The 25,932-nt window shown below is 51.3% G+C and overlaps 1 protein-coding gene and 1 non-coding gene across 5 annotated transcripts in view; one reads left to right on the forward strand and one right to left on the reverse strand.

The window, feature by feature from the left end:
* Positions 1 to 17,370, reverse strand: part of LAMC3 (laminin subunit gamma 3) — a 92,678-nt gene extending 75,308 nt beyond the window's left edge. For all 4 annotated transcript variants that reach the window (XR_003723114.2, XM_015116548.3, XM_077967438.1 and 1 more), the window contains exon 1: positions 15,931 to 17,370. Coding sequence is in view for 3 of the 4 variants with exons in the window: in XM_015116548.3 (XP_014972034.3) it covers positions 15,931 to 16,630 (700 nt within the window). In the remaining variant the exon portion in view is untranslated. The remainder of the gene's footprint in view (positions 1 to 15,930) is intronic.
* LOC114672910 (small nucleolar RNA SNORA31) lies at positions 3,029 to 3,167 on the forward strand. Its single transcript, XR_013405665.1, has one exon. It is a non-coding gene; the product is annotated as a small nucleolar RNA SNORA31 (small nucleolar RNA).
* Positions 17,371 to 25,932: the final 8,562 nt, after the last annotated feature.

Raw genomic sequence — 25,932 nt, forward strand, 5'->3', positions numbered from 1 at the left:
GAGAAAATGAAAAGGCAACCCACACAGTGGGAGAAAATAGTTGCAAATCATATATCTGATAAGGGACTTACCCAGAATATATAAAGAATACTTACCACTCAAAAAGACAACCCGATTAAAAACAGGCAAAGGGGAAGTAGATTGCTTGAGCCCAGGAGTTCGCAACCAGCCAGGGTAACATGGTGAAACACCACTTCTACAAAAAATATAAAAAATGAGCCGAGCGCGGTGGCCTGTGCCTCCAGGCTATTTGGGAGGCTGAGGTGGGAGGACTGATTGAACCCAAGCGGTTGAGGCTGCAGTGAGCCATGATCACACCACTGCACTCCAACCTGGGCAACCAAGTGAGAACCTGGCACTCTAACCTGGGCAACCCAGTGAGACTCTATCTCAAAAAAGAAAACAACAAAAACGGCAAAGGTTTTGAATAGACATTTCTCCAAAGTGGATATATGAATGGCCCAGAAACACAAGAAAAAAATGCTCCACATCATTGGCCAGAGGGGAAATGCAAGTCAAAACCATAATGAGATCCCCTTCACACCCACTAGGCTGGCTAGCATCGACAGAGATAATAACAAGTGTTGGTGAGGAAGTGGGGGCATTGGAACCCTCATACGCCACTGACGGGAATGTAAAATGGGGCAGCCACTTTGGAAAACAGCCCAGCAGTTCCTCAAAATGTTAGACATGGGGTTATCAAAGGACCCAGCAATTCCACTCCTCAGCATATACTCAAGAGAAATGAAAACACATAACATACATCCACACAAAACGTACATATGGATGTTCACAGCAGCTTTCTTTGTATAACAGCCAAAGAGTGGGAACAACTCCAATGCCCACCAACTGATGAATGAATCAATAAAACGTGGTATATCATATGATGGAATATGATGGGGCTACAAGAAGAAATGAAGTGCTGACATAAGCAACCACAAGAATGAACCACGAGAACATTACACTAAGTAGCAGAAGCTAATCACCAAAGGCCACATTTTATGGGATTCCACGTAAATGTCCAGAATAGGCAAATCTACAGAGATAGGAAGAAGACAGGTGGTTGTCACAGGATAGGGGTTCAGGATGGGGATGGGGGGGAAACAGAAAGTGACTGCTAATAGGTACAGGGTAATAAAGGTGTTCCAAGCCGGGCTTAGTGGCTCACACCTGTCATCCCAGCACTTTAGGAGGCTGAGGCTGGAGGATCACTTGAGCCCAGGAGTTTAAGACCAGCCTGGGTAACATAGCAAGATCCTGTCTCTATTTATTTATTTATTTTTGCGATGGAAGTCTCGCTCTGTCGCCCAGGCTGGAGTGCAGTGGCGTGCACTGCAAGCTCCGCCTCCCAGGTTCACGCCATTCTCCTGCCTCAGCCTCCCAAGTAGCTGGGACTACAGGCGCCCGCCACCTCGTCTGGCTAATTTTTTGTATTTTTAGTAGAGACGGGGTTTCACCGTGTTAGCCAGGATGGTTTCGATCTCCTGACCTTGTGATCCGCCCGCCTCAGCCTCCCAAAGTGCTGGGATTACAGGCATGAGCCACCACACCCGGCCTACAAAAAATAAATAAATAAGAACAAATTTAAAAATTAGCTGGGTGTGGTGGCTTGCATATCCCAGCTACTTGAGAGGCTGAGGTGGGAGGATGGCTTGCCCTCAGGAGGTAGAGGCTGCAGTGAGCCGTGATTGTGCCACTGCACTCCAGCCTGCGCAACAGAGTGAGACCCTGTCTCAAAATAAGTAAATAAATAAAGATATTCTAAAGTTGATTGCGGTGAGGGCTGCACAACTCTGTGTATATATTAAACACCACTGGATTGCATAGTTTAGATGGGTATATTATATGGTATGGGAATTATATCTCCTAAAGCTGTTATATATACGATATATGTTAACTGTGGTGTTATGATAGATATCAGTTGTTGGGCTGGGTGTGGTGGCTCACGCCTGTAATCCTAGCACTTTGGGAGGCCGAGGGCGGGGAGGATCACTTGAGCCCAGGGGTTTGAAACCAGCCTGGGCAACATAGTTAGAACGTGTCTCTACACAAAAAACAATATATATATATATGTGTGTGTGTGTGTGTGTGTGTTTTCATCCACAGCTCCTGGCTTATGACTCCCACAGCCCTCCTTATGGTCTTTTGTTTGAATGTTGGGTGTGTTGGGCCTCAGGGGCAGGCCTCTGCCTTCTCCTGCCCTCCTTTCATTCTAAAGCTCCCCCACCTTTCTGTGAGTCTTAAGACCCTCCAAGAGAGGGTCCCACCCTATACCCAGGGGAAGCTATGCTGATGCATGAAGCATCCATAAAAAGCCAAGGACAGGATTCAGGGAGCTTCTGGATGGCTGAACACAAGGAGGTTTCTGGAGGGTGGCACCCGGGGGAGGCATGGAAGCTCCCGCCCCTTCACCGTTCCTCACCCTGCTCATCTCTTCATCTGCGTCCTTTGCAATAGTCTCTATAATAAACCGGTCCATCTGTTACCCTGAGTTCTGCGAGCTGCTCCAGCAAACCGATTGAACCCAAAGAAGGGGTCATGGGAACTTGAAGCTAATCTGTCAGAAGTTTCTGAGGCCTTGACTTGCGACCGGTGTGTGTGGCGGAAGACAGCCTTGGGGACTGAGCTCTCAACCTGTGGGATCTGATGTTATCTCTGACTAGATTGTGTTGGAACTGAATTAGAGGACACCCAGCTGGTACCGCTGCTTGTTGTGTGGGGGAAAACTCCACGCATTTGGTCTCAGAAGTCTTCTGTGTTGACGATGCTTGTGGTCTGAGAGCAGAGGAAAAATACATTTTGAGGAGTTTTCCCCTACACAGTTTTATATATATATATGTATAATTGGACCTCACATCCATTAGGGTGGCTATTATTAAAAAAAACAAAAAAACAAAAAAAAAAAAACAGAAAATAACAAGTGTTGGCAAGGATATGGAGACGTTGGAACCCTTGTGCACTGTGGGTGGGAATGTGAAACGGTGCAGCCGCTATGGAAAACTGGTGGTTCCTGAAAAAACTAAAAACAATGCATCTATTTGACAGCCCCAGAGCAGTTACTGTCTGCTAAGGTTTCCACTACAGATGCAAAAAGAGCGTCCCTGTGCGTTCTCTCTGACTGCTGTCTGCTTTCTGTGGCAGCCGAGATCGAATAGAGGAATACAGGAAAAAGCATGGAGAGAGAATTTTTGCAACTCAAGAATAGCCTTGTAAGCAGTGAAGAGCCTGTGTCACTCCAAACAAGAACCTACAATGGGCCGGGCGCAGTGGCTCAAGCCTGTAATCCCAGCACTTTGGGAGGCCGAGACGGGCGGATCACGAGGTCAGGAGATCGAGACCATCCTGGCTAACACGGTGAAACCCCGTCTCTACTAAAAAATACAAAAAACTAGCCGGGCGAGGTGGCGGGCGCCTGTAGTCCCAGCTACATGGGAGGCTGAGGCAGAAGAATGGCGTAAGCCTGGGAGGCGGAGCTTGCAGTGAGCTGAGATGCGGCCACTGCACTCCAGCCTGGGCGACAGAGCGAGACTCTGTCTCAAAAAAAAAAAAAAAAAAAGAATAGGTTTTTTTTTTTTTTTTTTTTTTTTTTGCCATAGGATCCAGTACTCCCACTTCTGGGGATATACCCAAAAGAATCAAAAGCCAGACTCCACGTTTGTGTTATATGTATTTGGGGGAAAAAAAATAAAGGCATCTTCCTTCCTCCCCTAGTCTCTCTATGCACCAAAACAAGAAGCTGGTGAATCACCTCCCTCCTCAGCGAGTGACCTCAGTATTCTCCAGATCACTAGCTCATTCACTGGAATATTCCTTGTGTTTGCCCTCCTCTCTGTCATTCTCTCAGCCCCTCATCTGTTCCCTGACTTATTGCAATGGTCTGGAATGCCCTGCCACCTCTCTTTGCAAACGTGTAGTCATGTCTCAGTCATGTTTCAGCTCAGACTGTACCTCGGAATCCTTCTTAACACAAAGCCCTAGGCAACAATCAATCCAAGGAAAACTGTTTGGTCTCCCCAGGTTAGAGGAGCACTTGGCAATCTTTTTGTTTTTTCAGACTTGGCAATCTTGATTCATATTTGGGGCTTAGACTTAGTGCCAAGATGGGAGGGCTGTGATGGAGCCTAGCCCTGGTTCAGCCAGGGTCTTGTGGTATCTGGTGTCATGGCCATGGGGAGTCCCCAGCTCCTCACAGGGAGTCACCACACCCAGAATTGCCAAGAGTTCGCCTGGGAGAGGAAGAACAGGAACAGTGGGTGGTCAGATGGGGCTCAGGGACCCTGCTGTGTGTGTGACTCCCTTGCAGGCTGGGAGCAGCTCACCCGCCTGGTTCTAATGCTTGAGGTGGGCAGGGCAGCCTCACCCATGCATTCCCAGCTCAACTTTCCACCCTAGCCCTTCCCGCCCCACTCACAGGCCACTATTCCCCAGATGGCTCTAATTAAAGGGCTTTGTTTTGTTTCCATTTTCCCAAAATAAGCCTCTTCATACTGAGCTCATTCTGCTTGGTCAGTGCCGGATGTGGGCTGGCTTGATTTTTATGACTGTCCTGGTGTCATTCTTGATGGGCTTTATGTTCCAGCTGGCTGGAGAGGATGCAACTTGGCGCTCCTGCTGTTTGGCTTGGGCGGTGCGGGGCGGCTGGTGGGGGATGCTCTGCTGTGCCCAGCTGCTGGCTCAGCCAGCAGGTGAAGACCGGGAGGGGGGCGGGTGGGACCTCCATGTCTCCATGGGCACCAGAACCCCCTTCACCCCCTTCCTAGGCAGTCCCTTCTCTCTGGGGTCCCATGGACTCCTGAGTAGGAGGGCGCCCTGGTTTTGTGCCGTGACTTTGGGCATGACATTGAGGAAGTCCTTCTCCTCCCTGAGCCTGACTCCTCACTAGTAAATGAAGCGTTTGGGGATCTCAGCCATACAGTGCCTGTAAAGCACTTGGCAAAGCACCTGGCACACAGCAGGTGCCTACTAAATGCTGGCTATTGTTTTAAACACAGACTCATGCAGGGATCATGACTCCCAGGCACACTTGGGACAGTGTCCCATACTGTCAGGACTACCTGCTGTCTCCACTCTCTCACTGGATTATAAACTCCTTGAAGGTACAAATCCTGCCTCGAATCTACTCATTCGTCTGGCAAGCATTTATTGGGCACCTCTTGTGTGCCAGGTGCCATGCTCAGCAATAAGGATTCATGGCACCTGCCCCAAGCGGAGGTGACAGGCGGGGAGAGAGAGGCAGGTCTTGTTTTTGTTATTGTTGTTTGTTTGTTTGTTTGTTTTGAGACAGAGTCTCACTCTGTTGTCTAGGCTGGAGTACAGTGGCACAATCTTGGCTCACTGCAACCTCCGAACCCTGAGTTCAAGCCATTCTCCTGCCTCAGCCTCCTGAGTAGCGGCGATTACAAGCATGCACCACCAAGCCTGGCTAATTTTTGTATTTTTGTAGCGATGGGATTTCATCATGTTGGCCAGGCTGGTCTTGAACTCCTGACCTCAAGTGATCTGCCTGCCTCAGCCTCCCAAAGTGCTGGGATCAGAGGCGTGAGCCGCCGTGCCCAGCCGACAGACAGGTCTTTATAGAACAGGCCAAAGTAGCCCAGGGAGGCTGTGGGAGCACCAACAAGGCACTTGAACCTACGGTTTCAAGGATGAGCAGCCATTAGCCAGGGATGGTGAGGAGAAGGTGCATTCCACACCAGGCAGGATGTTGGCAGAGCTGTGGCCACCTCGTGGTGAAGCCTGTAGTTCAGGCTGGCAGGAGCATGGAGAGGGAGGAGGTGGTGAGAAGTAAGTTTGGGGCATGTGGTCTAGTAAGCTGGTGGGATGAGCAGGGGTGCATGGGAGCCAGACAGGTGAGGAGAGCAGAAGGAACAGAATTCTAGGCACAGAGAATAGCGTATCGGGCGGCCTGGAGGTGATGGAAGCCAAGTGCTCCCGAGCAGTGTCACCACCAGCTAACAGTTGAGGATGACACCTTGGCTTGGCTTTCCTGATAGGAACACAGCTGTCTCAATCACCCAGAAGCCTCATTAGCCCCTGGAGCTTGTGAGGGGCTGGGCTAGGGCTGCAGGTTTTTTTTTTTTTTTTCTTTTTTGAGATGGAGTCTCGCTCTGTTGCCCAGGCTGGAGTGCAATGGCATGATCTCAGCTCACTGCAACCTCCGCCTCCCGGGGTCAAGCAATTCTCTGCCTCAGCCTCCTGAGTAGCAGGGATTACAGGCACGTGCCACCACGCCCAGCTACTTTTTGTATTTTTAGTAGAGACGGAGTTTCACCATCTTGGTCAGGCTGGTGTTGAACTCCTGACCTCGTGATCCACCCGCCTCGGCCTCCCAAAGTGCTGGGATTACAGGCGTGAGCCACCGCGCCCAGCCAGGGCTGCAGGTTTTAATTCTCGTCGCTGTTTAAAAGATCTTGGGGGCCGGGCATGGTGACTCACACCTGTAATCCCAGCACTTTGGGAGACCGAGGTGGGCGGATCACCTGAGCTCCGGAGTTCGAGACCACCCTGGGCAACATGGTGAAACCTCGTTTCTACTAAAATACAAAAAATTGGCCGGGCGCGGTGGCTCAAGCCTGTAATCCCAGCACTTTGGGAGGCCGAGACGGGCGGATCACGAGGTCAGGAGATCGAGACCATCCTGGCTAACCCGGTGAAACCCCGTCTCTAGTAAAAAATACAAAAAACTAGCCGGGCGAGGTGGCGGGTGCCTGTAGTCCCAGCTACTCGGGAGGCTGAGGCAGGAGAATGGCGTAAACCCGGGAGGCGGAGCTTGCAGTGAGCCGAGATCCGGCCACTGCACTCCAGTCTCGGCGACAGAGCAAGACTCCGTCTCAAAAAAAAAAAAAAAAAAAAAAAAAAAAATACAAAAAATTAGCCGGGCATGGTGGCACGCACCTGTAGTACCAGCTACACGGGAGGCTGAAGCACAAGAATCGCTTGAATGTAGGAGGCAGAGGTTGCAGTGAGCCGAGATCGTGCCACTTCACTCCAGCTTGGGCTACAGAGTGAGACTTCAACTCCAGGAAAAAAAAAAAAAAATTCTTGGGGCCACTCCTTTCCCAGCCTTTTGGTTGCCTTTGGAAGAAACCTTTTCATCACAAAGGAGGGATTAAGCTGCTTTTATTTATTTATTTATTTATTTATTTATTTACTTATTTAGTTAGTTTTTGAGATGGAGTCTTGCTTTGTTGCCCAGGCTGCAGTGCAGCAGTGCAATCTCAGCTCACTGCAGCCTCTGCATCCCGGGTTCCAGCGGTTCTCCTGCCTCAGCCTCCTGGGTAGCTGGGATTATAGGCGCACACCACCATGCCTGGCTAATTTTTGTATTTTTAGTAGAGACGGGGTTTTGCCATGTTGACCAGGCTGGTCTCGAACTCTTGACCTCAGGTGATCCGCCCACCTCAGCCTCCCAAAGTGCTGGGATTACAGGTTGAACCACCACACCCGGTCTTTTTTTTTTTTTTTTTTTTTTTTTTGGAATAGAGTCTTACTATCACCCAGGCTGCAGTGCAGTGGTCTGATCTCGACTCACTGCAACTTCTGCCTCTGGTTCAAGCGATTCTGCTGCCTCAGCCTCCCAAGCAGCTGGGATTATAGGCGCCCACCACAATGCTTGGTTAATTTTTTTTTTTTTTTTTTTTTTTTTTTTTTTTAGTAGAGACAGGGTTTCACCATGTTGGCTAGGCTGATGTCGAACTCCTGACCTCAAGTGATCCACCAGCCTCAGCCTCCCAAAGTGCTGGGATTACAGGCGTGAGCCACCATGCCCAGCCTCTAATTAACTCTTGTAACAAAAAGTCCCGTCTGTGTCTCTGTGATATTGCTGCGTCTTCTCTCACCTCCTGGTTTGGCAAGGACGGAAAAGCCGGGATGTTTCCTATGGCGTGAGGCTGCTCCTTTGCATGAAGTCCCAGTGACTGCCTTTTTCCGATCACGCTTCTAGCTGCCAGCTACCTTTTAAGTGGCTCCAAGCTCCCCTCCCGAGACGTGTCTGGCTGCTAGATGTTTACCAAGGAGTCTGCACCGGCGACCCACAGCAGCCCGCGCACAGCATCCTTTAGCGAATGCACATCTGGGCCAGTCGCCCACCTGGTTCCAAGACGTGAAACCTCTGCTCCAAACGGACACAGACACCAGGCCGCCCCCAGATCCGGACTCTGTTTGCTCCGCACGCTTTCTTTTAAGGGGTTGGGAGTTACGATGCCAAGCTGTGCTGCACCAGAACTTTGAAAAACATCTTAAAACAAAACATAGCGATGCGGGTGCTTTAAAAAAAAAAAAAAACTGTAGCAATGTGTTCTCTCCAGTTTTTAAATTAGAACAAGCTTCATGAGAGAATATTGGGAAAATGTAGAAACACGAAAAATGGAAGAAAAGTCGCTGCAAGTCCTGAGGACAAACACGCTTTTACCAGTTTGATGTCTTTCTTTTTTGCCTACTCTTTAGGGATTTTAAAATATAAATCTGATGATTCCACATGTACCAACTTGTGTCTTTTTCTCCATTCAACATTTTGACTTAAGCGCTCCCTGTGTATTACAAACCCTTTGTCAGCTGTTGCACTGAATGGCTCCAATCACCATGTGAATTTATGTCCTACAATTTACTTAACTATTCCCTTATGGTTCCAATTTTTCCCTACTATAAAGAACGCCTCGATGAACATTTTCATGCATTAGGACCCTTCCCTTATTTTAATTCCCAGAAGTAGGATTCCTTTGCCAAAGACCAGGAATATTCTAGTGGGTCTTCATCCATGTCACCAAGCTGCCTTCCCACAGGGCCAACATGTACTTCTCCCCAAACCTTCTTTTATTGTGGTGAAATACGCCTAACATGACACTTACCATCTTAACCATTTGCACAGCTCACATTGTTGTGCAACCTTCACCACCATCCATCTCCAGAACGCTTTCATCTTCCCAAATTGAAACACTGTCCCCATGAAACACTCTCCACTGCCCCTCCCCCAGCCCCTGGCAACCAGCATTCTACCTTCTGTCTCTGTGGATCTGACTATCCCAGGGTGCCTCTCATATCAGTGGAACCCTGCAGTATTTGTTCTATTTTGACTGGCTTCTTTCCCTTAGCATACTGTCCTCAAGGTTCATCTGTACTGTGGCTGTGTGAGAATCTCCTTCCTTTTCAGGGCTGAGTAATATTCTACCGGATGGATGGACCACATTTGCTCTTGCTCATCATTCACCCCTTGGTGGACACTTAGGCTGCCTCGGCTTTGGCTACTGTGGAAATGCTGTTATGGGCCAGGTGCCATGGCTCACGCCTGTAATCCCAGCACTTTGGGAGGCTGAGGCGGGCAGATCACCTGAGGTCAGGAGTTCGAGACCAGTCTGGCCAACACGATGAAACCCCATCACCACTAAAAATACAAAAAAATTAGCCAGGTGTGGTGGCGGGAACCTGTAATCCCAGCTACTCAGGAGGCTGAGGCAGGAGAATTGCTTGAACCTGGGAGGTGGAGGTTACAATGAGCCAAGATTGCACCATTGCACTCCAGCCTGAGCAGTGGAGCAAGACTCTGTCTCAAACAAATAAAAAAGAAAAGAAAATACCTCTATGCACACAGGGGCCCTTGCATAGCCTTTGCTCATGGGGGCGCTTGCATGACATCCAGAGTGGTCGGTGTTGAGGAGGCTGCTCAAATTACCCAGTCAAGGGCTCAGGTGGAGACCGAGCCAGGGCGAAAGGTGCAGGTGGAGTCCTGGATGTCGATGATGATTTAAATAAGCAAAGCCAGGGCATGAGGTGGGCAAGGGCACAGCTGCTGGGAGGGCTTGCCTGGGACAAGGGGCCACAGGGAAGGGAGGTAGACCAAGCAGCTGGAGCCTGGGCAAGGGAGAGCAGGGCAGGGCAGGGCAGGGCTGGGCCGGGAGGATGGCAGCACTGCCATGAACGCCGTGGCTTAGGAGTATGGGAGGCACCTGCAAGGCTGGGGGTCCTTCCTCCATGAATTCCTCACTCCCTCGCTCTCAGCAAGGAAACACAGTGCCATCTTGCAACCCTGGGGTTCACAGCCCAGCCCCACCAATTCCTGCCTCTGTGGCCTTGGGCAAAATACCTGAACTCCCTCAGGTTCACTGGGCAAGTGACTGCAATGTAGTGTCTCGGTTTCCCCATTTGCAAAATAGGCATAACAATAACAGGGCTACATGAACAAATGCCTTGGAAGCACTTGGAACAGTCTCAGGCATGAAGCATTCGTTCAACTACATTTTTCTTTTTTCTGAGACAGGGTCTCGCTCTGTTGCCCAGGCTGGAGTGAAGTGGTGTGATCACAGCTCACTGCAGCCTCGAACTCGTAGGCTCCAGTGATCCTCCCACCTCAGCCTTCCAGGCAGCTGGGACTACAGGCACTTGCCCCCATGCCCGGCTAATTTTTTCATTTCTATTTTTATTTTTGTAAAGACAGGGTCTCACTTTGTTGCCCAGGCTGACCCTGAACTTCTGGTTCAAGGGATCTTCCCGTCTGTGCCTCCCAAAGTGCTGGGATTACAGGTGTGAGTCTCACACAGCCTCAGTGAAATTTGAGCTGCTCTTCCATTCATTCGCCTGACCAACCTTTACCCAGCACCCTGCGCAGTAGGCAAATGCAGGCTGGGCGCTAGGGTACAGATGTGAAAACAGGCATTCCCTCTGGCAGCTCAGAGATAGGGATGGACATAAACAAACCAAGCCCTCATGCAGTGTAATCCAGACTCTGGTGGAAGGAGGATTAGGGGCTGCAAGGATGCACGGGCAGGCCCTCTGCCCAAACTTGGAGGGGCGAGGGGCTTTCCAGAGGCGGCACCGCTAAGCTGAGTGGGGCAGACAGGCATCCCCAGGGCTCAGCACAGGGATTGGCAGACATGCAATGGTTTTGTGGATGAACAAGACGTGAGTTAGGCTGAAGGTGGGAGGAGAAGTGTGCTGGGCAGAAGCCACAGCACATGTAAAGCACTGGAGGAGAGACAGTGCCTTGGCCCAGCCAAGGCCTTGCTGGAGGGCAGTGTGGGAAGTGGACAGGCATGACGCGGAGGCCATGGGAGGCTGCCTACACCCTTCCTGGGCTTTGTGACTTCCTACCCCTGCATCTCCTGCATTAGTCCTGGGAGGCCCAGAGAGACAGAGGGGGCCAAGGCCAGCTGGGCCCAGGGGCCTGGGGGGCAGTTCTGTGGGTGGATGGAGGCTAAGCAGCCGCTTCCTTGACCCCCTGCCCTGCTCGGGGCTCAGCGTTCCAGCCAGAACCCCCAGGGAGCAGGAGGGAGGACTCGGCCCCCAGCACTGGCCCAGGCCAAGGCAAACGCAGCCACCCACTTGACAGGAAGACAGAACGGAGCCAAAGCTCAGGAGACCCAGCTGGCTCCAGGGCCCCTCAGGGGCCGCAGGGTCCCCCTAATGTCCAGTCCCCCGAGGCCCAGCTCCTCGCTGTGGCTGGCCAGACCGCAGCGTCTTCTTGGTGTCTGCACTCAGGCCATCCAGGCCCGGCCTGTCACAGAACACACAGAGCTGCCTCTGCCTCTTGATGCTGCTCCCTCGGCCTGGAACATCCTTTCCTCTTTTGCCAGCTCCTACCATCCTTCAGGTCTCAGCAAGACCCTGCCTGATCCTATTGATGAGGCTCATGCGCCCCAGTGCCTGTTCTCAGAGCATACATCCTCGTTCGCAGCATTGCTCACTACAGGCTGCCTTCTGGCGGTCCCCGAGCCCCCCAGGACAGGGGCCGCACATAGCCCTGTTCACAGCTGCATCCTGTGGCCAGTGAGCCAAGGCTGGGTGACCACCAAGCAAACAGCTAAATGAAAGCAAGAAGAAATCAGTTCCACGCAGGGGCATCCAGAACCTGCAGGGGCGGGAGGGGAGAACTCATCCGCTTGGGGACTCAGGTCTTTCTGTGATTCCAGGAGATTCTCAGCGATCTAAGTGCAAGCGGGCAGGAGACTCCCCCGGCCCACTGAAAGCCACAGCCCGCACTGTTCCTCCCAGGACCGAGGCTTGAAGCATGTGGACCAGCCTAGCCCGGACCCTCTTCATTCCCAAGTGCAGCAGTTAGGGGGACGGTCCCAGGGGCCACCATTTGTTGACTTGTGTGATCCTAAGGGTGTGTGATCTCACCCTCAGCGCCTCAGTTTTGCTGTCTGTAAAAGAACAAAGCACGCCGGTGTGGAATGCTGCCTGGGCGAGTCCTTGGCACATGGTGAGAGCCCAGGAACGGTCTGTACCCCTGTCACTGTCCACTCCCCTCACACCCCCACTGACTCCCAGGCCCCAGCCCAGTGGCCTCCCTGGGCCTTGGTGGCAGGCTGGGGCTGCCAGACCCCACTGCTGCCTTTCATCCCAGACACAAAGGCTCAGCTCAGAGATGACGGGAGGATCGGGAACAGATGTCCGAGAGCCACGGGGGGCTGGGAACACGGCGACCTCCATCTCCTTCCCTGCCCCTCACCCCATTCCCTCTAGGAGACCCCGGGCCAGAGCTGGCCGCCCACTCTCCCCTCCCATGAGCCTTCAAGGAGAGAGAGCAGTGGGGGACAGAGCCAGCAGAGGTGGCCTAAGGACCAGGAGGAGAGGTTGTCAGACGGCCTCCACAGGGGACACTGACAATCCCAGGCCTCTCCTTCCCCCGCTATTATGCAAGCCATGGCTTAGCCTGGAGCAAACCTAAGTCACAGAAAACCAAAAAGAGGCCAAATCTGGGGCTGCACTGAGCCCCCGGCGCCCCTTGTGCGTAAACAGAGCCCAGGGTCAGGACGTCTTTGAGGAGGCAGGGTGGCCGGGATGAGCATTTCTCAATCCCTGCAAGGGAGCCCACCCGCAGGGGAGCCTCAGCCCTGAGCCATCTCAGCAGCCCCGCTGGTCACACACACGGACTGCCATGGCTCCGACCCGGGCTCATGAACCTGAACAGCTGCTCAGGAGGTGGCGACTCTTATCCGCAAGGTACAGGTGAGGAAACTGAGGCTGAGAGAGGGGATGCTGCTTGCCCAGTGAGTGGCTCTGCTGGGCCTAAGTCCAAAGCCCCCTTTCGTGATTTCTACCCTATTCTGCCTCCCAGAGCAGGCAAACGAGAATGCTGAGCTGGCCCCAGAGCACAGGACAGAGGAGGTGACCCTGTCACTCAAACTTGTGGACTCCTATATGCCTGGTTTTTGGTAACAAAACAGAAAGAATGCTCACCGGGGTAAGACACAGCAGGGAGAGAGTGTGTGTGTGTGTGAGTGTGTGTGTGTGTGTGTGTATGTGTGTGTGAGTGTGTGAGAGTGTGTGTGAGTGTGAGAGTGTGTGTGTGAGTGTGAGAGTGTGTGTGAAAGTGTGTGTGAGTGTGAGAGTGTGTGTGAAAGTGTGTGTGTGAGTGTGAGAGTGTGTGTGAAAGTGTGTGTGTGAGTGTATGTGTGTGTGATGTGAGTGTGTGTGAGTGTATGTGTGTGTGATGTGAGTGTGTGTGAGTGTGTGTGTGAGAGTGTGTGTGTGTGTGTCTTCGCTCTCTTCATTCACAGTGTGGAAGCTCTCAGTTTCCTTGCTTTCAGAAGGATCAGAACCACCCTGCTTCTAAAGTTCTAGGCAGAGTTCAACGACGGCACATGGCTCAGCCCAGGGCCTGGCACACCAGGCTCAGTAAACAGGAACTACCCCAAATCCAAAACCTTGGCCATTTCTCCCAACTTCCTCCCACCTTGTTTGTGCCTGGGCTGAGCCCTTTCCTTGGCCCCTGGGTTCCCAGGACACATGTGATACCCTTTGCCATGCAGCGCTGTGTCTCCCCCGCAACTCCCCACCCTGTCCCAGATTCCTTCCCCTGTGGCCTTGGGGTCCTGCCAGCTCCATTCAGACAGCTCCCCCAGACTCCCCCCTCCCCACTGGCTTCCTGTCCCCTCCCCCTTGTCCCGTCCAGAAGCCCCACCTAGGGATCCAGACAGGCCGAGAGAAGGTGATGTGGTCCAAGAAGGGAGCTGCTGGGGTGGCAGCTAGTACCTGTGTGCTCTGCAAAGGGGGCTCACGGTCCCCCCCCCACTCCAATGTCACTTCCCAGCCCTCCCCAGGACACTGTCACCGGTTGAGGTGGAGCTGACTCAGTTGATGGTGGCAGAACTCACATCAAGGAGTTTATGCTCTGACCTCTGATGTCCTCAGATGTCCACGCTCAGATGGTCACTTAGCAGCTGTGTGCCTTTGTGCACAACAACCTCTCTGAACCTCAATTTTCTCATCTGAAACATGGGAGACAGTCCCATCATCCCTAATCCAAACTCCGAGGCTCCAGATGTGTTTGGGAATTGAGAATTTTTCAGCTTTTAGAAAGATGATGCAGGCCTTATACCATATATTGTGCTAATACCCGCAGTGGGGTCTGGGGCTGCCGGCTGTACTCAGATGAGATTTCAGTAGCAAAGCGAATGAATATTCATTCTCACCAGGATAAACATAGCTTATAAACAGCCTCAGGTCAGGTTTAGCAGCCAAAATGAGTTACAAAAATAATTTGAGTTTTCAAAGCTTTGGGAGACTGACCTGGAAGATAAGGGAGTCTAACTAGTGATACCAGCCCCTCCTGAAAGGGCAGTGGAGGCTGCAACAGGAAAGACACTGAGCGCCTACCCGGCCACAGAGGACATGGGAACTGGGCTGAACTCCGAGGGAGGAGAGAGCATTCCAGCTCCCTGCAGTGGGGGCAGGGGCTGAGAACCAGGGCTGGGTTCAGACTCTAGATTGTGATTCCTGGAGATCTAAGGGCTCCTGCACCTCGGCAAGTCATGAGCAGGGTGGAGAGGCCACGCCACCGGGCGCAGCTACCCAGCAGCACGAAGAGACAGTCCTCCTTGCCCAGAGGGTTAAACTTTGCCTGTGCAGTGATGAATGACACAACTTCTATCTTCCAGAACCCACCCAATGACTACAGGCAGCTTCAGGGGTCCACTGAGTAACTGAAGTTGACCGGAAGCCCCAAGATCAAGAGCCCCTGCCCTACAGGGTGACCAACTCAGTCCTTGGTGTGTCACCTCCCCAACAGTTCCGGCCTAGGATGGAAAACCATTACAGGGGATTATAATCACAACCTAGAACCACAGCTCTGCAAGGGACTCCCTGCCCCTCCCGCCCCACAGGGCACCCCTCAGTCTAGCCTTCTGGCTATCTAGGGGTACAGGTCCTGGTTTTTTTCTTCTTTTGTTCATTCTTTCTTTTTATTAAGAGATAGGGTCTCATTCTGTAGCCCAGGCTGTAGTGCAGTGGCACTGTCATAGCTCACTGCAGCCTCAACCTCCCAGTCTTAAGTGATCCTCCTGCCTCAGCCTCCTGAGTAGCTGGGACCATAGCTGTGCACCATCACGCCCAGCTATTTTTTTTTTTTTTTTTTTTTTTTGAGACGGCGTCTAGCTTCGTGGCCCAGGCTGGACTAAGGTGGTGTAATCTCGGCTCACTGCAACCTCCGCCTTCCGGGTTCAAGCAATTCTCCTGCCCCAGCCTCCTGAGTAGCTGGAACTACAGGCAAGTACCACCACCCCTGGCCAATTTTTCTATTTTTAGTAAAGACTTTAGTAGAGTTTTCACCATGTTGGCCAGGCTGGTCTGGAACTCCTGACCTCAAGTTATCCACCCACCTCGGCCTCCCAAAGTGCTGGGATTACAGATGTGAGCCATCGCGCCCGGCCTATTTTTCTTTATTTTTTGTAAAGATGGGATCTCACTACGTTGCCCAGGCTGATCTTGAACTCCTGGGCTCAAGCGACCCTCCCAACTCGGCCTCCCAAAGTGCTGGGATTTCAGGACTGAGCCACCTCACCCAGCCTAATTCCTATTTCTGAGCCGCCCATAACCCAACACCATATCTGGGTCCTGCAGCCCAACCTGGGCGCACAGCAGCTCAGGCCTTGGCCTCAGACCCCCAGTGGAGTGGGGACAGGGGGTGCGGTGGCGGTGCCCCCAGCCCGCACTTACCCAGACGGAGGGTGATGTTGACCGAGGTGGGGTACTGCACGCCGAAGGCCATGGACGGGCTCTGCCACCAGGTGCTCTCGTCCTGGCTGTGGAAGTCGGTGAGGTAGGAGGCATTGTGGTGGCGCTGGGGGTCGGCTGCGTCGCAGCGCTGGCACTGCGCCCCCGCGCCCGCGGCGCCCACGTGGGGGCAGAAGTCCTCAGGCGGGCTGCCGCACGTGTGCGAGGCCTGGGCTAGCCGGCCGAAGGCCGCGTTCTCGAACACGGGCAGGCAGCGCTGCGGGCGCCCCGCGCCGTCGTAGCACGCGCCCATGCCCGAGCCGGCCGCCCGAGGTGCCAGCAGCGCCAGCCCTAGCAGGAGCGCAGCCGCCGCCATGGTCAAGGGCACCGACGCCGCGCGCTCTGCCGGCCCCTCTCTCCTTGGGTGGGCGCGGCTCGGGTGGGCGCGGACCGCGCGCTGGCCGCCAGGACCCGCCTTCCCCGGCGGGGCGGGGAGGCTGGAGGGAGGGGCGGGCGGCGGCGGCCCCACCCCACTAAAAATACCCGGGACCGCGCCGTCCCCGGGCGCCCACCCCCACCTGCTGGACGTGCTCGGCAGTGCGCGGCTCGGGAGTCCGCCCCAGGGGCGACCCGGGCTTCTTTGAGCCTCAGTTTCCTCGTCTGTGGAGTGGGGTAGGTACAGATGCAGGCTCATTATCGCCATTGGGAAGCTTCAGTGGCTGCTCATTAAGTAGAGACTGCTCACCAGTGCCTTGGAAGTCCTGAGATAAAAGGGGACACGAGGATCTCTACCTGATCGCTACCGTTTGCGCATCTCCTCCTAGCAATAAAGTGTGCTCTGGACAGGGTTGTGAGATGACTCCGCGCGGCTCCTGTTGCCCTCAACCCTGAAAAGCACTCCTGCTGCCGGCTGCGCTCTGCTCTCACAGCAAAGAGATTCTAACCTGATATTTGTGACAAGGGTACCTGGTCTTATCACAAATGTCACCTCGGAGAGGCCTTCCTTGTCTTCTGCCCCCAACCCCATAAATGCCCCCTTTACTCTCCATTTATTAACATTAGTAAATCGAAGGAGAGAAGTCATTCGATAAAATTTAGCAGCCAGGCCGTGCGTGGTGGCTCACGCCTGTAATCCTAGCACTTTGGGAGGTGGAGGCGGGAGGATAACTTGAGGCCAGCAGTTCGAGACCAACCTGGGCAAAACAGTGAGACCCTATCTCTACAAAAAAAAAATACAAAAATTAGCCCGGCGTCATGGCACAAGCCTGTAGTCCCAGCTACCTGGGAAGCTGAGGTGGAAGGATCCCTTGAGCCCGGGAGGTCAGGCTGCAGTGGGCTGTACTAGTGCCATTGCACTCCAGCCTGGACAACAGAGCCAGACCCTGTCTCGAAAAAAAAGGGCAGCCATTCCCAGACAAACTCTAAGGAAAATAAAAAAATAAAAATAAATTTCCTGGCCCGGGTGGTGGCTCACGCCTGTAATCGCAGCACGTTGGGAAGCCGAGGGAGGCAGATCACCTGAGGTCAGGAGTTCGAGACCAGCCTGGCCAACATGGTGAAACCCCGTCTCTACTAAAAATACAAAAATTAGCTGGGCGTGGTGGTGCGTGCCTGTAATCCCAGCTACTCAGGAGGCTGAGGCGGGAGAATTGTTTGAACCTGGGGAGCAGAGGCACTCCAGCCTAGGCAACAAGAGAAACTCCATCTCAAAAAAAAAAAAAAAAAAAAAAAAAAGAGAAAATTTTTGGAAGCAAGATGAACTGTAATGGGCTGGTTCACCACCAGTTATTTACACATGATTAAAACAATATGGCTCTGGAAAGGGCTACAGAATAGACCCATGGAATAAGTTAGAGATTTCAGAACCATATCTAAGTAGAGTTAGTATATGATATCACCACTGGTACCTAAGGTCATTTTGGAAGTTCTAGCTAATGCAATAAGCCAAAAACTTAAAAGATATAAATATTTATATCTTATATTTACCTGAACATACATCTAGAAAATCTAAAAGATTCTACTAAGACTATTAAAAGTAATAAGAACTCCGTAAGATGGCTGACTACAGGATAGAGTACGAAAACTAATGCCAGCAATAGGCATTTTCTGGCTGGGCGTGGTGGCTCACGCCTGTAATCCCAACACTTTGGGAGGCTGAGGCAGGCGGATCACCTGAGGTCAGGAGTTCGAGACCAGCCTGGGCAACATGGTGAAACCCCGTCTGTACTAAAAAAAACAAAAATTAGCCAGGCATGGTGGCACACCTGTAATCGCAGCTATTTGGAAGGCTGAGGCACAAGAATCGCTTGAATCCGAGGCAGAGGTTGCAGTGAGCCGAGGTCATGCAAATGCACTCCAGCCTATGCAATAGAGCAAGACCCTGTTTAAAAAAAAAAAAAAAAAAAAAAAAAAAAAAAAGCTGATGCCAGCAATAATGTAGAAAATGGTAGAATACCTAATAATAAATGTAGTATGAAATGTGCAAGACATAAATGAAGCAAATTATAAAACGCTACTGAGACAGAAAACATGAAAGACCAGCATCTATATTCACGGATTTCCAACTGTTTACATATACAAATTCTCCCCGAGTTAAAACATCAATTTAATATAATACCAGATTGTTTTTTGATGGTGTTATGGAAGCTTCTTCATTAAAGCTTTCTCTTATGGTCAAGAACATGATTGCAGCAGACTCTTGGTGGTCCACCCAGCTACCCTGAGCTGGGCTGTGCGCCCATCCAAAGCTAATTCATCTATCAGGCACAGGAAACGTGGCGGTCCACAGGAATTCTAGGAACCCACAAAAGTTGTTCTAATTTCTTTAAAGTCAGAAGAAAAAAAATGAACTTTTAGGCTGAAGAACATGTTTTAACATATGACATTACTATACCCATCTTTAGATCAATACAGTTGTTAAATATAATTTTTAAAAATGTTAGTGCCAGGCATAGTGGCTCACATCTATAATCCCAGCACATTGGGAGGTTAAGGCGGGTGGATCGCTGGAGCTCAGGAGTTTGAGGCCAGGCTGGGCAACATGGTGAGACCTCGTCTCTACTAAAAATACAAAAAATTACCCGGGCATGGTGGCAGACGCCTGTGGTCCCAGCTACTTGGGAGGCTGAGGTGGGAGGATTGCTTGAGCCCAGGGGGCGAAAGTTGCAGTGAGCCGAGATCACACCACTGCACTCCAGCCTGGGTGACGGAGGGAGGCCCTGTTTCAAAAATATATATATAATTGTGGTAAAATACATATAATATATTAATAAAATGTACTATCTTAACCACTTTTAAGTTACAGTTAAATAATATTAAGTACGTTCGCCTTGTTGTGCAACCATCACCACCATCCATCTCCAGACCTTTTTTTTTTTTTTCCTGAGATGGAGTCTTGCTCTATCACCTAGGCTACAGTGCAGCAGTGCCATCTTGGCTCACTGCAACCTCCGCCTCCCAGCTTCAAGCAATTCTCCTGCCTCAGCCTCCCTAGTAGCTGGAATTACAGGCACCCGCCACCATGCTCAGCTAATTTTTGTATTTTAGAAACGGGGTTTCACTATGTTGGCCAGGCTGGTCTCGAACTCCTGACCTCAAGTTATCCGACTGCCTCAGCCTCCCAAAGTGCTGAGATTACAGACGTGAGCGACTGCACACGGCCTCCAAAACTTTTTATCTTGCAAAATTGAAACTCTGTCCCCTTAAACAATAACTCTATAACCTTCTCCTCTCGGTAAAATAGAATTTTTAATATTTTTTAATAAATAAAGGAGCCTGCTAAGGCAAAACTGCCCAATGTCCAGGAAAGTCATAATGTGTCCATGATAATGTTAGAAATGCTTGTTCCTCGGTGCTGTAGAGAAATAGCACCTGAACATAACTGTAATTTCTTCAGCAAGGCTATTTTTACGTTCTGCAGAAAGGGTACGCTCGCCAGCAGTTTTGCCACTAGAGTACACTGAACATAGGAGACAGGGTCATTTATAACCCGACACGTCTACTTGACTGCTGAGTCCAGTTTCCATTGGCTGGAACGGTTCTTCACATTCTGTATTTGTCCTGATTGGCTAGCAACTTAGAACTTTCTTTTCTTTTTTTTTTTTTTGAGGCGGAGTCTCGCTCTGTCTCCCAGGCTGGAGTGCGGTGGCACGATCTCCACTCACTGCAAGCTCCGCCTCCCAGGTTCACGCCATTCTCCTGCCTCAGCCTCCCGAGTAGCTGGGACTACAGGCGCCCGCCACCGCACCCGGCTAATTTTTGTATTTTTAGTAGAGACGGGGTTTCACCGTGTTAGTCAGGATGGTCTCGATCTCCTGACCTCGTGATCCGCCCATCTCGGCCTCCCAAAGTGCTGGGATTACAGGCGTGAGCCACCACGCCCGGCCACGTTGATTTCTTTATTACGGCTAGCAGATATTTAAGAATGTTAGCACAGGTCTTTGAATAAATTTTGCTTCTAAGAGAAGTTACCATTTATTCTTAATTAGATGGGGAGGAAAGTCTCTTTGAAGAGGAACCTCTACTTTACTTTTTACAGTAACACCTGGCTGGTATCACTAGAGCTAGGTGGAGTATTGGTAGCTCCCAGCATGCAGTAACAGTGCAAGCAATAAGACTTTCACCTACAGCGAACTTGACCAAGGTACAGGTGGAAGGAGACAATGGTTCATCCAATCTCTGGTGCTTGAGAGTAGGGAATAGTGATTATAGAGACTGTGGGATTGGGTGGCCCTTGCTGAACATCACTGATGCCTTCAAGAGGGAAAACGACCAGGTCAGGGTGATCTTGGACCAATCCAAAACAAATTTAGAAAGCCAGAGGCCCTTGTTGTCAACAATTAAAAAAGAAAAAAAGACCTGGCTGAGCGTGGTGGCTCATGCCTGTAATCTCAGCACTTCGGGATGCCCAGGCAGGCAGGTGGATCACTTGAGATCAGGAGTTCAAGACCAGCCTGGCCAACATATGTATTCCTGTCTCTACTAAAAATACAATAAATAGCCAGGTGTGGTAGTGTGCACCTATAGTTCCAGCTACTCCAGAGGCTGAGACACAAGAATCACTTGAACCCGGGAGGCGGAGGCTGCCCTGAGCCAAGATTGTGCCACTGTACTCCCGCCTGGGTGACAGAGTGAGACTCCATCTCAAAAAACAAACAAACAAACCACACGGGGTAGACAAAGCTGAAAACCAGGCCCAGGATCTGATTGTAAGTTGCGCTGAACTCTAGAGGAGATTGATTTCCCATCCCTGGAAAGCATCCTAAATCACAGGCAGGGTCCAGATAGGGAAGGAGTGGGACCTTGAGACTTAGGGTGGGTATCTGGACAGATTCACTGAGAACCTTGAATCTCCAGATTCCCTTAACACTCTGGGCCTGAAGAAGGGATCCACTCCCCTTTTCTAGAAGATAGTGCCCACCACCCCACCACTGCTTGAAGAGTTTGCAGGAGCTTCAAATGAGGCAGGTGCCTGTAAGGTCACCCTTGCCATCTCCTATAAGATGGTCCTTGCCCACCTCCCCTCTTGGCCAGAGGTCCAGCAACTATGGAAAAGTTCAGCATGGCCTGACTGGGGAAGTTCTGGGCCTGCTAAGGATGCAGCAGGATTATCCCCCAAAAAAGTTTGCAGGGATTGGCTAATAGTGCTAACTTTATATATATAGTGTAGCATATATGTAGCATATATATATGCTACATAATGATGTTTTGTTCAATGATGGACCACATAAGATTATAATGGAGCTGAAAAATTCCTATTGTCCAGTGATGTCATAGCCATCATAACATCGTAGCATGAATACTTTATATTTTTAAATAAATTTAATATCGCCTAAGTGTACAGTGTTCATAAAGTCTACATTAGTGTACAGTAACATCCTAGGCCTTCACATTGATTCACCACTCGCTCACTGACTCCCCAGAGCAATTTCCAGTCCTGCAATCTCCATTTATGGTAAGTGTCCTATATGGGTATACCATTTTTAATCTTTTATAGCATATACATTTTTTTTTTAGATAGAGTCTCGCTCTGTTGCCCAGGTTGGAGTACAGTGGCACGATCTCGGCTCACTGCAACCTCTGCCTCCCAGGTTCAAGTGATTCTCCCACCTTAGCCTCCCGAGTAGCTGGGACTAAAGGCGCCATCACTCCCAGCTAAATTTTGTATTTTTGGTAGAGACAGGATTTCACTGTGTTGGCCGGGCTGGTCTCAAACTCCTGACCTCAAGTGATCCAATCACTTGGGCCTCCCAAAGTGCTGGGATTATAGGTGTGAGCTACCATGCCCAGCCCACATATTTTTACTGTACCTTTTCTATATTTAGAGGCACAAATACTTACCATTGTGCTAAAATTGCCTGCAGTATTCAGTATAGTGACATTCTGTAGAGGTTTGTAGCCTAGGAACAATAGACTACACCATGTAGCCTAGGTATGCAGTAGGCTAGGTTTGTGTAAGTATGTTCTCTGATGTTCACACAATGGCAGAATCACCTGCTGACACATTTCTCCGAATGTATCCCTGTCATCAAATGATGCACGGCTGCGTATATATATATGGAGAGAGAGAGAGAGAATATGTATACACACATACATATATGTGAGAGAGGGATTAATAAATAACTTAAAACGAATTGAGAGAGGGCCAGGCATGGTGGCTCACGCCTGTAATCCCAGCACTTTGGGAGGCCAAAGCAGGCAGATCACTTGAGGTCAGGAGTTCGAGACCAGCCTGGCCAACACAGTGAAACCCTGTCTGTACTAAACATACAAAAATTAGCCAGGCGTGGTGGCACACACCTGTAATCCCAGCTACTAGGGAGGCTGAGGCAGGAGATCGCTTGAAGCTAGGAGGCAGAGGTTGTAGTGAGCCTATATTGTGGCACTGCACTCCAGCCTGGTGACAGAGCCAGACTCTCTGTCTCAAAAAAATAAATAAGTAAAAAGAAATCAATACATTGAGAGAAATTTATTTTAAGGAATTGGCTCACATGATTATAGAAGTCAACAAGTCCCAAATCTGCAGGATAGGCCAGCAGGCTGGAGATCCGGGAAGGAGCTGAAGTTCCTGTGCCACCTGCTGGCAGAAGTCCCTTTTCCTCAGGGAGCTCAGTCTTTTTCTACTAAGTCTTCAACTGATTAGAGGAGGCCCACCCACTTTAATGCCTCTGCTTCTCTCCAGGTGTTCTGATTTAGACATTAATCTGATCTAACAAATACCTCCACAGAAACATCGTGAATCATGTTTGGCCAAATATCTGGGTGCCGTGGCCTATCAGGTGAACACACAAAATGAACCATCGCACCCTCCAAAGTAAAAGTCACACTGTCTCCATCACCGAGATGCACAATGCTTGGTGGGCCTCTTTAGGTCCTAGAAGCAGCATATTCTGCATGTAGGAACACTTCTCGGACCCACTTATCAGGGAACAGTTGAGGCTACTTGCTGCACATGTGCCCAGAGTAGGAAAGGGCTGGGCAGCAGCTCCAGGCCATACACAAACAGCCCTGCCTCTTAGGCATGTGTGCCAGCGGGCCCCGTGGTGCTGGTGGAATCTGTGCTGGGAAAGAACCATAACTATCATGAGCCCCAGGGTTCTGGAGCAAGGCATGCCAGCCCCGCAGAGAGCTCTACACCACTCAAAAGGCAGATCCTGGTCTGCGACCGGGCTCTTATAGAGGCTGAGTGATGATCAAAGGAAATCAACAGACCACATGGTGGGTACTGCTATCAGGAACTGGATGCAGTTAGACCCATGAAGTCAAGGATACAGACCCAACATCCGGCCTTCATGAAATGGAAACAGTAGGTCCAGGGTCAGGGACGGGTCGTCCCTAGTGTGAGGGAGTTCAGGAACTGGTGGCACAGACCCCCATGTTGCCCCCCATCTCTGATGCTTCCTTCTTGGCTCATACCTATAGCCTGGGAAGAAGGTGTTCCCTATGACCAGCTGGTGGAGGAAGAAAAAATCTCAGCCTGGCTCCCAGGTCAGTCAGCTCAGTGTGTAGTTATGGGACCAGAATGGACTGCCACTGCCCTTCCAGCCAACTCTAGGATGACCCTGGGGACAGTGGTTCCAATGGGCAGTGTTTGTACACCTGGGAAAGATGCACAGGAACTCGTGGACAGTGGCAAGTGGCTTAGCAACCCATGTAGCAAGATTGGCGGCAGGGACATGTAGATGGACCTGTGGGACGGGGCCAGCTTTGTTCTGGACCCTCCAGAGCTCAGGACCATGATGTAGGGGGAGGTGATGGGGACAAGGAAGCCAGCATCCTTCCTCCCAGGCTCCACGGCAAAGCAGACCCTGCCCCTGCCACCCTAATTCTCAATCAAGGACTCTGCTTGGACGAATTAACTGGTCATCTTCTCAATTCAATCTGTGTGACACAGAAGCCATTGGCCACATGGTGTTCAGGGACAGACCTGGGCTCAGATTCTATCTCCACCACCTGTGTGGCTGTGGAGGGTAATGAAGCCTTGGTCCCCCCTCCTTGGATGCCTCCCTGATATGCCCAGGTTGCCACCCTAAGAGCTACTCTTCCCAGCTGCTTTTGCCACTAGGGTCCCACATGTAAAATAGGTCCTGCCAGGCCAGGCGCAGTGGCTCATGCCTGCAATCCCAGCACTTTGGGAGGCTGAGGCGGGCGGATCACCTGAGGTCGGGAGTTCAAGACCAGCCTGACCAACATGGAGAAACCCCATCTCTACTAAAAATACACAATTAGGCCGGGCGCGGTGGCTCAAGCCTGTAATCCCAGCACTTTGGGAGGCCGAGATGGGTGGATCACGAGGTCAGGAGATCGAGACCATCCTGGCTAACACGGTGAAACCCCGTCTCTACTAAGAAATACAAAAAAACTAGCCGGGCGAGGTGGCGGGCGCCTGTAGTCCCAGCTACTCGGGAGGCTGAGGCCGGAGAATGGCGTGAACCCGGGAGGCGGAGCTTGCAGTGAGCTGAGATCCGGCCACTACACTCCAGCCTGGGCTACAGAGCGAGACTCCGTCTCAAAAAAAAAAAAAAAAAAGAAAAAAAACACACAATTAGCCAGGCATGATGGTGCATGCCTGTAATTCCAGCTACTTGGGAGGCTGAGGCAGGAGAATCGCATGAACCCGGGAGGCAGAGGTCACAGTAAGCTGAGATCGCGCCATGGCACTCCAACCTGGGCAACAAGAGCAAAACTCTGTCTCATAAAAAAAAAAAAAAGAGAGAGAGAGAGAGAATAGGTGCTGCCAGCAGGGTGTCTTTTTTTTTTTTTTTTTTTTTTTTTGAGACGGAGTCTCGCTCTGTCGCCCAGGCTGGAGTGCAGTGGCCGGATCTCAGCTCACTGCAAGCTCCGCCTCCTGGGTTCACGCCATTCTCCTGCCTCAGCCTCCCGAGTAGCTGGGACTACAGGCGCCCGCCACCTCGCCCGGCTAGTTTTTTGTATTTTTTAGTAGAGACGGGGTTTCACCGTGTTAGCCAGGATGGTCTCGATCTCCTGATCTCGTGATCCGCCTGTCTCGGCCTCCCAAAGTGCTGGGATTACAGGCTTGAGCCACCGCGCCCAGCCCAGCAGGGTGTCTTTACTTGAGAATTAGAAGGTGGAAGTGGGCAGAGGCCAACTTCCGCCCTTCTGGTAGATTTTTCTGGTGCAAGTGAGGTCACAGAGAAGGGAAGTTTTCAGCCTGACCTGCTTCCCATTCTCCAGCCCTGCGTGCGCTGAGAGGTCTCTGGGTGGTGGCGGGAGCAGGAGCAGTGGCTTCCTGACTCTTATTCCCAGCCCCTGGATTGCAGGCACAGCTGTGGGTTCTCAGCGCCAACAGCGGTGGTAGCCTCAGAGGTGGTTGGTGGCAGCTTCTCTGGTGGGTCAGTTCTGCAGTGTCCCAGGTGTCAGCCCCTCTAGTCCTCCCAACCATCTCCTGAGCACTTAGTGACCTGTGTTCAATCCTTCCTGTTGGAAATACACAAGCACTTGGTGAGTGCTCGGCTCAGAGCTCAACATGGAGTGAGTGCTCCATAA

The sequence above is a fragment of the Macaca mulatta genome, chromosome 15, assembly GCF_049350105.2.
Source record: "Macaca mulatta isolate MMU2019108-1 chromosome 15, T2T-MMU8v2.0, whole genome shotgun sequence".
NCBI classification, from domain to species: Eukaryota; Metazoa; Chordata; class Mammalia; order Primates; family Cercopithecidae; genus Macaca; species Macaca mulatta.